Genomic DNA, 16,205 nt, shown 5'->3' with positions numbered 1-16,205 from the left:
AGGAAACGCTTAGGGTCGGAGTTAAAGCATCTTTTCCGCTTTAAACAGTTGTTTGTTTTCACTTAGTTTGTAATTTAGCGTTCTTAAAGATCCTCATAAAATAAATTTATACTGTTAATCTTATTTTGGGCCTTGGTATTGGGGGCGACTTCGAACAAAGCCCATTGCAAAACTACGTAATTAATGCAGTCACACATACAAACATGTTCTATATCCTGTCTGAATTCATTTGTATAATCGGGCCACAGAAAAAAAAAATTAATTGTATCCTATATGGAAAACGACTAAATACAATGGTTTCAATTTGTACAGAATCAGCCACAGCCCTGCTTTGCTTGGATAAGGTGGCCACTGTTTCCCTCTGAGGCTGGAGTTGGGATAGTGCAGGAAAATTCTTCACTTGCTGGACAAGGCAGTGAGCTACTTCTCTGTGTCCAGCAGTGGACTGACCCCAGACTATCACCGCAAAGAGAAAGGAGGAACAACTGGCTTCATCCCGCCCAGAAGCCAGCCGACCTCCCGGCACTACTCCAACCTGTGTAGAAGCGGCTCGGCCACTCTGCGCCTTTGTTCCTCGGGCCCATTAGCGCCTGGATTGCATCGGATTAAAAAGTTAACCAATGAAGGTTTTCCCTTAAGTTCCGGGTACCGGTATGAAACCCCTTGTTTTGGCCAATAGGAAAACAGCCTTGTAACACCACCCTCCGCAATTAAACAGTGGTTTCTTCGCCACACTGAGAACCAGCCAATGAAAGCTTGTCCCCAAAGAGCCTTCATTTGCATAGCTCTCTGTTGTGTGGGTGATACTGTGAACTTTTGTGCCATGGATGCCTCCAGCCGTCCACTTAAGGACAGTTCTAATATTTCCAGATGCATAAAATAGGCACATTTCTCTCATGGGTCCAACCTTATACATCACTTCGCGTTTCACCGTTTGTGAAAGCCTACTTTCTTCATAAAGACCCAAGTTTAACACCTTAGTGAAGCGCAAGGCCCTAAGTATTTAGTTACATAGCTGCCGTGTTAATGCAGCTTCCGACCATACTTCGCATGTTAAATTAGCTCTGACATTTGGCTTTCACACACCTCCGCAACGTCCAACAGCCCTTCAGCGAGTTTGTGGGCGGCCCTGAAAAGGGCCTTTTTGGTTTTTTTAGAAGATGTCGAAGTCTGTCTCGGCCGATGCCGTGATCAACCACCGAAGCCGTAAAGGGTGCGGCCCTGGCGTTTGAGTGCGTAAACCACGTCCATGGCGGTGACAGTCTTCCGCTTGGCGTGCTCGGTGTAGGTAACAGCGTCCCGAATCACGTTCTCCAAAAACACTTTCAACACCCCGCGAGTCTCCTCGTAAATTAGCCCAGAAATGCGCTTGACACCACCACGGCGAGCCAGGCGACGAATAGCTGGCTTGGTGATGCCCTGGATGTTGTCCCGTAAGACCTTGCGGTGACGCTTAGCGCCGCCTTTGCCGAGGCCCTTACCACCCTTTCCGCGACCAGACATGGCTGCTGTCACAGTAACTTTTTGAACTTAGCACTGCTCTTTAAATAGCATTCTTGCGGACCTGATTGAAAACGAGAGCCCTGGTGGCTTTTCCACATTAGGTCATCAAGGGGTGGGGCAAGGAGGGGCTTATTAACATTTCAATGTTTTGATTGGTCGGAATACCTAGCTCTTCGTCTGGCGGGCCGTAATGTGAGGTGGCCTTCAATCAGCTGAAGAGCTTTAGTTTCTCTTTTGCCCTGCACTATTTTTCTTCCGTGCGCGTTTGCAAGTTGAGTATATTCAGCTCAAGGACACGGAGCAAAGAGCTTCACTCCACATTTCCTTTTGGTAACTTGGTAACTAATGTTAGATAATGGTTCCTTGGGGAAGGTAAAAATAATGTGTAAAGGAAGATAGAGTTATAGGTCAAGGGACTTTCCCTTTCAGTCCTTTTAATGTTTCAGTTTTAAAGGACGCATTTTGATGGGGCGAAATATAAGCCTGGCCATGAAGAGGCTCTCGTCCTAAAAGACCTGTGTTTGGAAAGACAAAAAGGTAGACAAACGACTGCAAATTAAAACTTCTTCCTTTTCTTCTCTTCCTCAATTCAAACACGTACTGGGTGACTCCTTTTTCTGCAAACGCACGTGAGAGAAGGAATTTAAAACTAGGCTTGGGTAATCAGTTACCTCTGGACCCTCTTCCTGGCCTGCGCCTGATTGGCCTGCATTTCCTAAAAGCTCCTTTCCTTCTTTCATTAATCCTTTCTCAACCTTCTCTAGTTTTAGAGACAAGAACATACGTTTGTTTTGTAGAGTCCAGGATTAATAGTAAGATAGGGCTAATACTTGATTAAGGTCATTACAAAGCCTACAGGGCCCTCCCCTGGGAGGCCTATGATGAGATTATGGGTGTTTTGAACAGGTTAATCCCATTTTTGTTTTCATTCTTTTTTTAAAAAAAGCCGAATAGAACAGAACTGGATCTGAATATGGTTTGAAGAGAAGGATTTCTCAAATCAAAAAGTTTCTCTGGCTTCCTGACAACTTTAAAAAATTTCCACAGTAAGAGTCACTCTAGTTAAATTGAAAAAAAAAAAAAGACACCCCTCCCCCCCATCCTGGTTAATAAATAAATGTCTGTTGGAGAGATTTAGAATGAGATTATGGTCTGAGAGAGACCTCATATAATAACCTCAGACTTAGGTAAAAAGGGAGAAGAGGCCCAAAGATGGAGACAAAAGACCCAGGAGAGGGCAGGAAAGCTCTGGATGACATATGGTTTGTATCACTTCTGAAATAATTAGATGGTTATATTCTTCTGCCCCAAAGTGAGTGTTTTTAGGCTCCTGACTTTCACTACCCTTTCCCACCACAAACATGCACCTTATAAGCAGAGACTTAGCTAGGAAGAAATGCCATTCATTACAGAGGAAAAGTGCAAGGTCAGCGTTCACAGGTAAACATGAAATCTCAACATGCTTTTTAATTCATGAAAATAAATTTAAAATAATGTGTATGACATGGTTCTTTTTTTCTTATTCCCTTCTCCTAATTTCTTCTTTTCTAATTTTTTCTCAATGACATGGACTCAAAAATCATGAATGTCAAAACAGGAATATTTAAGAGGTATACAATTATAGATTTATATTAAAAATGGATTCTTCCACTCTAGGAAGAGTTCAGGTTTTCCTTGGTCCTGTAGCTTGGGAAAGGGTGGGTCACCCTAGAACTCTCATTCTCAGAGTGAACCTGGCTTCACAGAGCCCCATTCATGTGAGTGAGGCTCTTCAAATAAAAACCCTGCAAACAAGTTGTGGCTAAATGGACACATGAAATATTCACACAAATAAAACTGTGATGTTAAACAAAAGTCTTCTAAAAATATAAAATGCCCAGAACCACTCTCCACAAACTAACTCAATCAGAATATCACCGTTGAGGAATATATATATATATATGGAATATATGTACACATATCATCCCATGGAATATATATGTATTCAAAAGACAATTCCGATACTTAGCCAGGGTTGAAAACTACCAGAATATACCAACACTTTTCAGGGTACAGTTGTACTTTAGGAAAAAGAAATCCCAGGGTAGAAATACTTTTGAGCAATATTATAGTTGCAGAAATACATAAGTACAATCTCGCCCCACTTAGCCTGACAGGGATTTATAACATGACAGTAGTTACTCTGGGCATTTGGGGACACCAATCCTGGTCTGGGGCAGACAGCTCTTCTGACCCCTGGCTGATTTATCTCCTTCCCATCTAAGTCTTAAATGCATTTCTCTTTTTCAGCCACCTAATCTTTACTTTGGTATGATCTATTTTCTTATTCATTTTTCCTGAATTAAACTGTCATTCCCACTGGCATGTTTTTGCTTCCATAACATACATATACTGTGTCTCTCCATATTTTTCTCATTTCCTCTCCTTATCCTTCTAGGAAAACGTTCCTGCTTTTTCTCCTTATTTTATTTTATTTTTTAATTTTGGCTGTGCCATGCAGCTTGCGCGATCTCAGTTCCCCATCCAGGGATTGAACCCGGGCCACAGCAGTGAAAGTGCTGAATCCTGACCACTAGGCCACCAGGGAACTCCCTGCTTTTTCTCTTTAGTTCAAACTCTTTTACTAAAAGTTTTTGGCACTTGCACTTTCTAGGCCTGCTGTCCTTGTGTGGGTTTTCTCCCTTAAATATTCGTAATACATTTTGACCTACTGAAGAAAATGTTATTTGGAAAGAGAATTTCTAACAGTATCCTTTCTTAAACATTTGCTTCAAATTTTTTATAAACATGTTTGTAGTTAAATTTGATTCTCAAAGTTCCATTGAATACTTCCTTAATCACACACACAAAGCCCAAAGAAAGGATTTTGCATTTGTTTTAATGGTGAAAACTGAACACAAAAGTACGCAAAGCAAAGATCATTAACTGTTACATCCATGTTTAAAACAGGTGCTTTCTTGCACACATAGTGAAGCTCCTTTGGCAGTATCCAAGTTGCTTGCTGACTATCTTATGAAAATGCCATTGTGGTCACTCTGTTTACAGAATAAGATCCAGGATATTTCATCAACTCATAGGGTAACGTTAACTGACAAGACTTTCACTGAAGTTTATGCAAATATTGGTATTATCCTCACCTCCCCCTCCACACACAAATGCACTGAAGGCTCCAAAATTCTATTTTAGAATCTTTGGGTCAAAAGCCAGAATTTTTTTTTTTACTTAATTACTTTATTTACAATACTTTCTATGCAAATCTGGTGAAAAATGATTCACAGGCGCTTCAATGCTACCTATCCCATAATACCTCCCTGAATGATAAATAGAATTAATAAAAATGTGAATTTGATAGTTAGAATTTTGTGTGTGAACAGAAAAAAGAATTCCCAAATGTTTCAAATATTTATGAAATAATTATAGAGTATATTCTGAAACGTTAAAACAGGTTCTCTCCTCACTCAGGAAATAATCAGAGGTGCTGCCACTAGGCAGCAGAATGGATACTCAAAGGAGCATCCTAAAAAGATGGAACAATGCCAACCACACGTTTTCTTGATTCAGAGAGAGGGATTGTGTAGTGGCTATGAAGATGAGCCAGGCTAGCTGGGAAAAAAATCAATACAATCATTTTCCAGCTGTGTAACCTTCAGCAAGTTAACCAACCTCTCTGTGCCTTGGTTTCCATACAGCAAAATAAGGGTAGCAGTATAACAAGAGTTTCTACCTCACAGGATTCTTCTGAAGAATTAAATTAATATTTAGAGCAGGGCCTGGCATCTAGTAAGTACTTGATAATTATTAGCTGAAAAAAAAATTAGTTTTAGAAAATATTTAAGCCTAAGAAGACTTTTCTGAGAATGAAAATTCATTCAGCCAAGAAATAGAAGCTACAGAAGCATCTGCTTAAAACACATCATATGTATCTCTCACACATGAGTAAACACCTTAGAGAATTACTCAGAATCAGCATATGTGAGATACCAGCATGCATGCCAGGCCAAGTAACAAATGCACGCAGGATGTCAAGGCAACCCAGGCTTTTTAATCAAATTGTCACATGAAATGATTTAATATTGTATTAATATTCTTCATGTTAATCACTGATTCCAAAAGGGAGAAGAAAATATGATGACCCAAAGTCCACAGAAAGAAATCAAAATTAAAAATATCACTCCACGCATATGAAAATCTTCCATGATTAAAGTCATGCATTTTAAAATTCTAGTTATTATTAGAGTGTGTAACTTATAAGAAACTTGCAGCATTTTAGAGAAGGTCTTTTGTTTTTAAGTGTGTGTGTGTACCTGAAGAATGTATCAAGTACACGGTACTCTAAGACTATATTATTATAACTGAAGCCGAAGTTTTGCCTGTACCGCCCAGCAGCCTTAACCAACTGCTGGCAGGTTGCCTCAAAGATCAGCAGGTTTGTTCGTTTTCCTTCTGTTCTGTTCCCAGTTCAGGTAGCTCAACAGCGCCCTGCGATTCCAGAGATTCAAATAGCTGGTGAATAGTTTCAGCTTTGCTCTCAAATTTTCAGGGGCTTTTCTCCGAAAGTGATCCCCAGCGCCCCACCCCTTGTTTACTCTTTTCCCCTGAGGAACCCCCTCCCCCCACCCCATAGTCGAAAGACCACTGTGACATTTTTGGCCACAAGATGGCGCGCTTCTCCTTACTACCACCCTTGTAAGTGGTTTTTCTTTTTTTTTTTTTTTCTTGTAAGTGGTTTTGCCAGAGGCAAAATAAGATACAGATTTTTAAATGTACAGATTTTTAAAGCTGACTTTTCAAATGTAGTTGACCTTAAGAATTGATGAACAAGGCTAGAAAAATTAAGCTAAGAAACACTGAAAGAAAATGGAGATTTATTACTACGGTTATTAAAAAAAATGAGCAGGCCGCAGTTGCCGACTGTTAATAATTGTGTATTACTGTGAAGAGTAGAATGTTTCTTGAAATTTTGGCCTGTGAGAAACAAACCAATATAAGACAAATGTTGCCTAATTAATTGTAACATATCCTTAATGAGGTAGGAAGCTTAGTATGAGCCAGGAAGCTTTTTGGCAGTCTGCTGTGAGTATAGGATGATGTTTAAGGAGAAAGAATTTATCAGTGTGCTTCCACCATGGTTTGGAGGTGAAATGACCAATGTGTTACAGCTTAGATGGTAATGTGTCTAGTGTGAAGAAAAACAATTAATTCAGATACCATGGTTTAATGAAAATATTTCATGAAACAAAACATTAAAAAAATTAGAAGCAGTATAAATGTCCCCAAAATAACATGATTAAGTCGATTAAGTCTATACATAAGATGGACAAATACATCAGGAAAGCCATGCGGTACACAACACAATGAATTATGCATTTATTAAAATATATGTATCTACTAATTTTATATATTTTAATATAGCAATAATAGTGAGAGGAAATACGCAAATTTTTAATAGACTTTATTACTGGCTAACGGAATAATAGTTTCAATTTAATTCATTTTCAACTTTTCTGTAGTAAGCACAAATCCTATGTACTTTTATCCACTTAACTTTGGGAACTGCAAAAAAAGAAAAGTTTAAAAAAATAGTTGAGATCTCTTTGCCCAAGTTCAATACCTACCAAACAAACTTTCGAGCTGTATTTGATCTGAGGCAGCTGCCCTCCAGGACAGAAAGCCTTGTTCACAGTTATGCTGCCAAATACACGTGGCAGCACAAAGTAAACACAAGTTTTCTGCGTGTATATATTAGTACCCTTTTGAATATGGTCAGACAAATTATTTTCCCAGAATCGACTAATTCCTGAGTGACCTGGTTAATTTTTTTGAATGTGCACGGGTGGGGATGAGAACCAGACTCTCACGGACCCCAGGAAGATGCTGGGGTCAGCATCTTGGTGCTGACCAAGGCCACTCAGTGGCTTCTAGTTTTCCATCTTCAATATGAGAGAAGTTGCTCCAGTTTTTGAAGGGAAACGCCTCCACCCTGGTGGTCCTGATTGGAGCAGGACACTGTGAGGTCCAACACAGTAACTAACTGACACCCCCAATCACAGTCCCATGAGTGATGCCAGATAGAGCTGGCCAGTGGTGGCAACAGGGGTCACATTCCAGGGTTCTTCCCTCAGGGACTTTGAAAGGAAACATGGCTGATATTGTTTTCTGCTGTTTTTTCCCTTCATTTGGGTCAAACTCACTGAGAATACAGACAATGAGACAGGAGAAGAGCGATCTCCACAGCCATCTCCTTCCTTCCCCATTTACTCCAGGCATCTAACCATCTGAATGCAGGGCCAAGGGCTGGATCAAAGAGCCAGGCTGGGGCTTCTCTGGTGGCGCAGTGGTTGAGAGTCCGCCTGCCGATGCAGGGGACACGGGTTCGTGACCCGGTCCGGGAAGATCCCACATGCCGCAGAGTGGCTGGGCCCGTGCGCCACGGCCGCTAAGCCTACGAGTCTGGAGCCTGCGCATCCGGAGCCCGTGCTCCGCGACGGGAGAGGCCACAAGAGTGAGAGGCCCGCGTACCGTAAAAAAAAAAAAAAGAGCCAGATTGATTGAGTTTGAGACCCGTCTCTGTCCCTGGTAAGCTGTGAGACTCTATTTTATATTTCACTTTCTTCATCTTAAAAAAAAAAAAAGAGGATAACGTTACTTACATCAAAGGACTATTGAGATAATGTATGTAAGTAGGCACTCAGAACTAAGTCTGGCACCAAGGAAGAGCTTTATAAATAAGTGTCAGCCACCTTTTCGTTATCATCATCATCTTAATTATCATTTTCATTGTCAGAACAAGGAGAGGGTGTGAGCAGAGATCAAATCCTGTGCTACTTCAAGTCTGGCATTGTAAGTGCGGGTATCATTAACCTAAGGAAACCTACATGGCACCTATGTGCAAATTAGAAAAAGACATTCCCTCCTCAAGACACTTCCCACCCATTTTCGGGAAGACTATCATAAAACGCACAGACATCCATGATGCCTTTTCTGGGAAAGGTGCCTCCTCGGGTTGTGCAGTGCACAACCTTCACACTGTACAACTGTCCAGGTCTCCCTCTGATGGAAGAGACCACGGGGCTTGGAAACAGGTGAGTTCTTGTATAATAGAGAGAGGGTTAAAAGGAAACTTGAGTGGGTCCAGGAAACGCCTGGATGCGTGTGTCAAATGCTGGTAGGGGTATTAGAGTGTATGTCCCGAGGAGAAGGTTCAAAGCTATTCTCAGATGTTTAAAGGAATCACAGGTCCCCCCAAATTTAAGGAGACTCATTCCACCGTTAGGAGATGAGATGACGTAGGTGTATGGAGTCTGAGGTGATGCAGGAAATGGAGGCAGGCTCTACACGCAGCTTGGGATTCAGGAGAGCCAGTTCTCGGGGAGAGGTCACAACTAGGGCCCTTCAAGAAGCAGGAACTCAGAAACCTAGATGGGGAACTTTTGGACAGTGAACGGGGAAGGCTAAGAGCAGAGAGTTCCTGAGACAGTTTCTATTTCTTAGGTCCAGCTGTCCGGAAACATGAAGAACGCCTCAAGTGCACCCTCTCTTTCCCCACAAGGAGTCTGCAGGCTGCACTTCATTCACATTCGGCTAAGACATAGTCCCCTGCGGCTCCTCCTGTAAAGACAAGATCCAGGAAAGAGGCATCACAGACCTACGATCCTCTTGCCTCCTCCCCTCCCCGGCCACGCATGTCAACTCTTGTCACCCCCTTCCCAAGGAACTCCTGGATTTCAGGCACCATTATTTCTCATCTGGAGTTGCTGAATAGCTTCCTAACTGGTCTCCTTGTCTCCCATCTCACCTCCTAACAACTCACTCCATGAGGAGACTGGGTTCCTCCTTCCTTATTTAAGTCCCTGCATTGATCGCTGCCCCTCCAGTGCTCATAACATAACATCCCAAAGGCCCCCAGGGCTCTACAGGAGTTGGCTTCTGTCTGCCCCTCTTTCCCCTGCACCACCAATGTTCAGGGAGTAGAAACGCAGACTGAAAAGTACGTAAAGTCAAGGGTCCAACTGATAATAATTTCTCACCTCCCAGCATGCCTCACACTCTCCCACTTGCACAGTTGCTACATCTGCATTGACCTCCCCTAGTCCTCAACCTCACCTAAAGAAATCCTACTTCTTCAAGATCCAGAAGCCTTTCTTGATCCCCAGATGAACGTGGTCATCCCTTCCCTTGACACCCCGGAGCATGTGCTTCATATCTGCCTTAGGATCTCTGGGGGTCTTTAACTGCATTTACCTGTCATGGATTTCATTCCTTACTAGACCTGGGTTCTGAGATAGCAAAGATGACTTAACCTCAAAGCACCCGCACTACTTAAAACAGCACCTTGCAAAATAACAGGCATTCAAAAGATGTCTGTTGAATTAGGAGCTTTCATTCTGAGGGAAATTGTTAATTCCTGCTCCCAGGGAGATGCCAGGGCTCCCAGAGAAAGACAGATGAGAAGGCTTCTCGTGGATGCCAGCTCCCCTTTGCCCTCCCCCTGCCCCACTTCCTGCAGGAGGGTTAGTGTGTCCTGAGGGCAGAGATGCTAAGAGGCTTCCTCCTTCTTCCTACTCACTGGAAGCCTGCCTTCTCCTCAAGATTCTGAACAATATTCCAATAAGGAAGAGGATGATACAGACAGCAATTCCACTGATGATTCCAGTGACCAGGGTGCCAGACAGCGAGGGCTCTAAAATAGCAAAAGCAAGTGAAAGCCCATGATCACTGCCCCATCCCAGAGCCAACCCTCCCCTCACTGCCCTGTTGACCACTCCCATCCCACCCACACCAGGTTTTCTCAGCCCCTGGCTCTCATCCATACCCCAGGTGGCAGTGAGGGGCTGATCCAGGCCTGGGTGCTGCACCTGGCAGCTGTATCTCTGCTCTTCCCCAGGGAGCACAGCCAAAGCCACCCAGCCCTGGTAGGTTCCATCCCCGTTGGGCAGCACGTCCTCAGGCTCAACGTCCTTGGCATCCAGTGGCTGCCTGTCCTTCAACCACCTCATGGTGATGTCCTGGGGGTAGAAGTTCAGAGCCTGACACCGTAGAGTGGTCACTGCAGAGGCCACGTGATGAGTCACTTTCACCAAAGGAAGTGCTGAACAGGAAGGAGGGAGGATCTGGAGGGGGGATTCCTACCCATGCCAGGAAGACCAGAACTTTCACTTCACTTTCTCTATGGGTTGGAGGAAGGAGTTTCCCTGTGCAGACAGAGCAAGTTGTAGGAGAGACACACCATTTTGTGCCCCAACACATGTTCCAAGATTGGGTTCTGATGTGGTGTCACATAGAGAATAGTCACAGTCATATGAGCCTGTTCTCCAGTCCCACATGTAAATATGCATACTTGTTGCCCATGTCTTATGTTCTTTGTTAAGATATTAAGTTGAATCAGATGAAATTGCCCCTATGAGGCTCAGAAGTGATTGAATATGTACTACTGGTAATTTCACCTGGTTCAACCCAATAATTATTCTTGTAAAAAGGGGCCTTGTAAGATAGGCAGCCTATGTGACTACTACCATGTTCTGTGAACGTAACCTTTACCCTCCAAGATTCTGCTACTCTGACCGGTTGCCTCCTTGGTATTCATTTCTTGTCTTGGTATTCATGTGATAAGTGGCATCTCTGAATTCCTAAGAGTTATAAATATACATAGCGTTCTTGGTTAAATCAAGAGAAAAATCACAGTTACTTCCTCTTTAGCTACGTGCATGGAAAAAAAATGAAAACCATGACTCATGGCTGGATGATACATCTCAATTGTAAGGTGGAGACCTCAGAGCTGGAGACCTCAGGGTGGAAAACTCAGACCTCGTTACCTTCGCAGAGAGTTACACAACCTGGACCATCTCTGAAAACCCAGCCAGGGATCCCATGCCCTGCATCCCCCTCCTGTCCGTCCGTCAAGAGAGGGGCAGAGGGTGCTCCCGCCATACCTTGCCGGTCCAGGGCCCCTCTCCCCAGCTCCAGCAAGCGCTGCAGCTGCTCAGGGCAGCCCCTCTCGAGGTAGGCCCTGTTCTGCTTGGCCCGAATCTTGTTCACTTCCCACTCCAGCTTGGTAGTCCGAGCCCTGGGCTCTGCTGCTCTCCAATCCAGCGTCTCAGGACGGAATTCAAGATGGTCCTGCCCATCGTACCCGTACTTCCAGAACCCTCTGGTGCTGTTGTCCTCTTGCACTTCACAGCCCAGGATCACCTGCAGGGTGTGGGACTCTGGCAGCACTCCCAGCTTCGTTACTGAAACCAAAGGAGCAGGCCCCTGTTTTCGCCATTACGGGGACCCAGTGACCTCAGGAATCAAACTCCTGCCCTCTTCCCTGTCCCCCGATCTCAAATAGCCAGTCGTCTCCCTCAAGATGCATCCCTGAGGCGGGCACACACTCCGCCCACCTCGGGAAGGCGAGGCGTGCTCGCCACATACCCTTGCTCTGGTTGTGGTTGTCCATGATGGTCCAGAAATCCACGATGAACATGTGATCCCAGCCTTTCAGGCTCTGGCTCAGCTGCAGCCACAGCTGGCTGGTGGCCCTGCCCCAGAGCCACGGGGCACGAGGCTCTGCACGGCGACTCTCGTGATCGTAGGACACGAACAGCTGGTCGTCCACGTAGCCCAAGGCCTCAAACAGGGGCAGCCCAAGGTCTGGCTCGGAGGCACCCATGAAGAGGAAGCGCAGGGAGTGTGACCCTGGGGAGAGGGCGACAGGCCTTCTCTGTGAGCTGCCTGGGGAACTGGGAGGCAGGCCTTCTGAATCAACTGGTACCAGCTGTGTCTGGTCCCACCCCGTGAAAGTGACACGCGGTGCCTGCCTTCCCTCCGCGTGCCCCTCCCGTCTGCTCTCCCCTTGTGCCCCTCTGCCACGTGTGCCTTCCACCCCATCGCAGGCCGCAGCCTCTGCCCCAGTAGTCACAGTTACAGCAGCCTCCCTTGGATCCAACAGACTCTAGAAAATCCCGAGGTGTGCCTAGCCAGGGCAGTTGAGCTCGAGAGTTAGTGCTCAGAGCCAATTAGATCCAAGTCCAGAGGAGTTATTGTTTTTTTTCACTACTTCCATCTCTAAATGCTTTACAGTGTACAGACAGACTTCGTTTTACTGCACTTTGCAGCTAATGTGTTTTTTACAAATTGAAGGTTTGTGGCAACCCCGTGTCAAGCAAGTCTATCAGCACCACTTTTCCAACAGCCTTTGCTCACTTTATGTCTCTGCGTCACATTTTGGTAATTCTCGCAAGATTTCCAGCTTTTTCATTATTATTATATTTGTTATGGTGATCTGTGATCAGTGATCTTTGATGTTACTGTTATAAAAAGATTTTGCCTCTCTGAAGGCTCACATGATGGTTAACGTTTCTCAGCAATAAAGTACTTTTAAATTAAGGTATGTATGTTGTTTTTTTAAGACAATGCTATTGCACACTTAGTAGAATACAGTGTAGTAAACATAATTTGAATATGTACTGGGAAACCAAAAACTTCATGTGAGTAGCTTTACTGTGACATTCCCTTTATTGTGGTGGTCTGAAACCGAACCCACAATATCTCTGAGGTCTGCCTGTAAATGTTTGCTGTCAAATGCTGGAAGATGTGCTGATAAACAGCTCAGCGCAGCTTTTCAGCAGCAAAACTGTTCCCAATCAAATGCAAATATAGAAAAACTCCAGTAAGCCCAAGAGGACAGACTTCTGGGCAGGTGAGAGCTTCCTTACACCTCCCCTCAATTCTAGAATGAGGGAGTTCAGGGATGTATCCGCAATGCCTAGAACAGTGTCTGGCATGTAGTACGTGCTTAATACACACTTGTTGGGTGACTAAATGCTGACTTCTAGATTTTTGTCTCTGGCCGTGAACTCTAGACTCTTACACTCCAACTGCCTACGTGATACCACCAGTTGGATGACTCACTGGAATCTCAAACTTGAACAAGTCCAAAACCAGGCTCCTGGTTTCCCCCAAACTGCTCTTTCTTCCACCTTCACCATCTCAGAAATGGCATCACCTATCCCCCTGTTGCTCAGGCCGATAAAATAAAAATAAAATAAAACAATAACAGAGGCACCTTCGACTTTGTCTGTCATGTGATCCTTCATAGATCCCTCAGCAACTTCCTTCAAAATAGATCCAGAATACAACCGTTTCTCGCCACCACTTCTGCTTCCACCGGCCCAGTCCATCAACTCCTGCCTGTCTGCTTGCCCTTCACTATGCGTTCCACGGAGCAGCTGGAGCAATCTTTTCAACAGCTGTGCTTGATCACATCACTGCTGGGCTGGAATCCACACTGTAGCCTGTGAGGCCCCAGGAGACTCGCCCGCGGCTCCTCTGCTGAGCCCATTGCCTATTCTAGGCCTCCGGCCCCTGCGCTCCTGCTGCAGCGGTGCCCTTGCTCTTTCTTCAACCAGGACATTTCGTCTCTTAAGGGACATTTGGCAATGTCTGGGCACATTTTCTGTTGTCACAACTGGAGAGTGTACTAACATCCAGTGAGTAAAGGACAGGGATGCTGCTAAACATACTACAATGCACACGACAGTCCCCACAACAAAAAAACATCGGTAGTGCTGAGGTTGCAAATCCTTGCCATGTCTCCCCAGCCTGTCCGGGAAGCGCTACTCCCAGGCAGCATCACCTCTATTTCCTTCAGGTATCTGTTCAAACCCAGCCAGGGAGAGTGGCCTGCCCTGATCTCTGTGCTTCACACGCCTTCAGGGCACCCATTACCTGATGCTCTCTATCCTTTTGTGTATTGTCATCCCCGTCTACTTGAATACAAAGCACGGGAGGACTAGGCTCCCTGCTCTCTCCTGGGTCTAGAACAGCGTAACACATGGGTGGTGTTCCTTCAATACTTGTGAACAGTGAAGACTTGTGTCCAACAAATGTTATGATTCAACCTCTAATGCAGTGTGACTTTTAAGGATCGCAGCTATGAAGTGGAGACACGGGCTCTGCCTCAAAAGCCCTGAGTAACATTGAACAAAGTCACCACCTGTGAGCAAGTCTTATCTCATTCTCGTCATCTATAAAGTATGGATACACATACTAGCTACCCTCCAAGTGTGGTTCTGAGGCTACATGACGAAGTATGAAGCGTCCAGAGCTGTGCCAGACAACAGTAAGGGCGAACACTGTCAGCTAAGATTAGAACCAGTGGTACTTCATTTAGTGTCAGAAAACCAGATTGCCTGAATTCTTTGTAACCTGGGGAAAGGATTTAACCTGAGGTCGTTAACCACGAGTAAAATCAACATACTAATAGCTCCTACCTCCCAAATGCATAGTAGAGTCAAACAGGATCACAGATCTGAAGGCGATTTAAAACTGAGGTCATTACTTACATGTTAATTACCATCCCTTTGGCATCCTTTAGTAAAGGCCGGTTAATTATACAATACTATTAACACTGCAAATCAACAACTCCGGGCTGAAAAGAACTGTGCGATTCAGTTCAAAAGTTCAAAAACAGCAGATATGTTATTTTTCCAGGCAAAAGAACAATCACCAAGAGTCAGTCAGTCCCTAGGCTGACCTCTGTCAAGAACCTCCCACCCCCAGCGCCAGTGGTTCTGAAATGGAAACCCAGCTGGGTCCGCCGTGCGTTCGCTCGTCCCAAAGTCTCCCAACCCTTAGAGCGCCCGGGAAAGGAAACACCGAGGGGGCGCTCCGGCCGAGGTCGCCCTTGGTGAAAAGAACTTCCTGTTTGGGGATGATCGGGGGTAAAACGACACAACCACCAGTAGAAACAAGAATACCGAGATCCGAGTCCAAGGACCCCTAATCCGAGAGCTTGGCCTCGATGAGAAAAGGTTTATACCTAGAAACGTCACGCTCGGAGGAGGGAGTGGGTGCTTCCGAGTGTAACTCCATAGCAGCAGGGACAGCGAGCGGGCCGGGGGTGGGCGTGGAGGTCTTGGGGCCAGAGGCCCCGTAACCCCATCTGCACCCCAGTGACCCACGTCCCCTCCGGGGAAAGTTGGGGGAGGGGACCGCGCACAGGACTGAGCAGTCGTTCCGAGCTTAGCGAACTCCCAATCGTTAAGAAAAGCTAGTTTCGATTTTTCCTCCCCCCACCCCCCGCTCCCCTCTCTGGCCTGCGGCCCCCGGACTCACGCGGCGGTCGCCCCTGCGTGGCCACCGTCCGCAGGAGAATCAGGAGGAGAAGCGCCGGCCGGGCTCGCGGGCCCATTTCGCCGGCTCCGACCGTCCGTCCTGGCGCTTTTCAGCCGCTTGGGTAGCGCGGGGGAACGGGGGTGGCCCAAGAAGTCACCCTGGAGCCATTGCCGAGGCTCCGGGGATCCCAGATGAAACTTCCTGGCCAGTGGGATCCTTTTCCGGGGCCACTGGCGAAAAGAAATGGGTCTCCTGCACTTGAGCTCTCCTGCAATCCTGAGTACCTGCTTGGGAAACACTCGGTGACCCAGCTGTCCTTCTGGTTTTTAAACCCAGGGAGGATGTTGCTGACTGGGGAAAGTATCTTTAACGATTTTCTGATCTAAATATTTAAATATTGAATAACTTGAAAATTTAATTATACATTTTGAAAAATTTTAAGTTCAACTTTCCAATCCTGATGTTTTTGCATAAAAATTTTATTTTATTCTTTGATCAGAATTAGTTAAATCATAAGAGTAACAGATTAGATCCTATCTACCAAAACATCTTTCATAATTTATGTAGTTAAATTATATTTCACAGACTACTGCACATTGGAATCA

General features: G+C 45.2%; 2 protein-coding genes across 5 annotated transcripts; both read right to left on the bottom strand.

Annotated features, from left to right (window-relative positions):
- Positions 1-1,116: 1,116 nt before the first annotated feature.
- Positions 1,117-1,512, bottom strand: LOC132432753 (histone H4). Its single transcript, XM_060023504.1, has one exon. It carries the CDS (start codon positions 1,501-1,503, stop codon positions 1,192-1,194), a length of 312 nt encoding a protein of 103 aa, XP_059879487.1. The 5' UTR covers positions 1,504-1,512; the 3' UTR covers positions 1,117-1,191.
- A 5,202-nt stretch (positions 1,513-6,714) lies between these two features.
- Positions 6,715-15,885, bottom strand: HFE (homeostatic iron regulator). Of its 4 annotated transcripts, none has more exons than XM_060023442.1 (6): positions 15,601-15,885; positions 11,917-12,180; positions 11,433-11,732; positions 10,316-10,591; positions 10,070-10,183; positions 6,715-9,111 (listed from the first exon to the last, which is right to left on the bottom strand). In XM_060023442.1, exons 1-6 carry the CDS (start codon positions 15,674-15,676, stop codon positions 9,071-9,073), a joined length of 1,071 nt encoding a protein of 356 aa, XP_059879425.1. In that variant the 5' UTR covers positions 15,677-15,885; the 3' UTR covers positions 6,715-9,070. The 4 variants fall into 4 exon arrangements, with proteins under 4 accessions (XP_059879425.1, XP_059879427.1, XP_059879426.1 ...); XM_060023444.1 differs by having other exon boundaries at positions 10,359-10,591; XM_060023443.1 differs by having other exon boundaries at positions 10,316-10,549.
- Positions 15,886-16,205: the final 320 nt, after the last annotated feature.

This window comes from Delphinus delphis, chromosome 10 (genome assembly GCF_949987515.2).
Source record: "Delphinus delphis chromosome 10, mDelDel1.2, whole genome shotgun sequence".
Classification (NCBI taxonomy): domain Eukaryota; kingdom Metazoa; phylum Chordata; class Mammalia; order Artiodactyla; family Delphinidae; genus Delphinus; species Delphinus delphis.
This window is presented reverse-complemented; position numbering and strand designations above follow the sequence as displayed.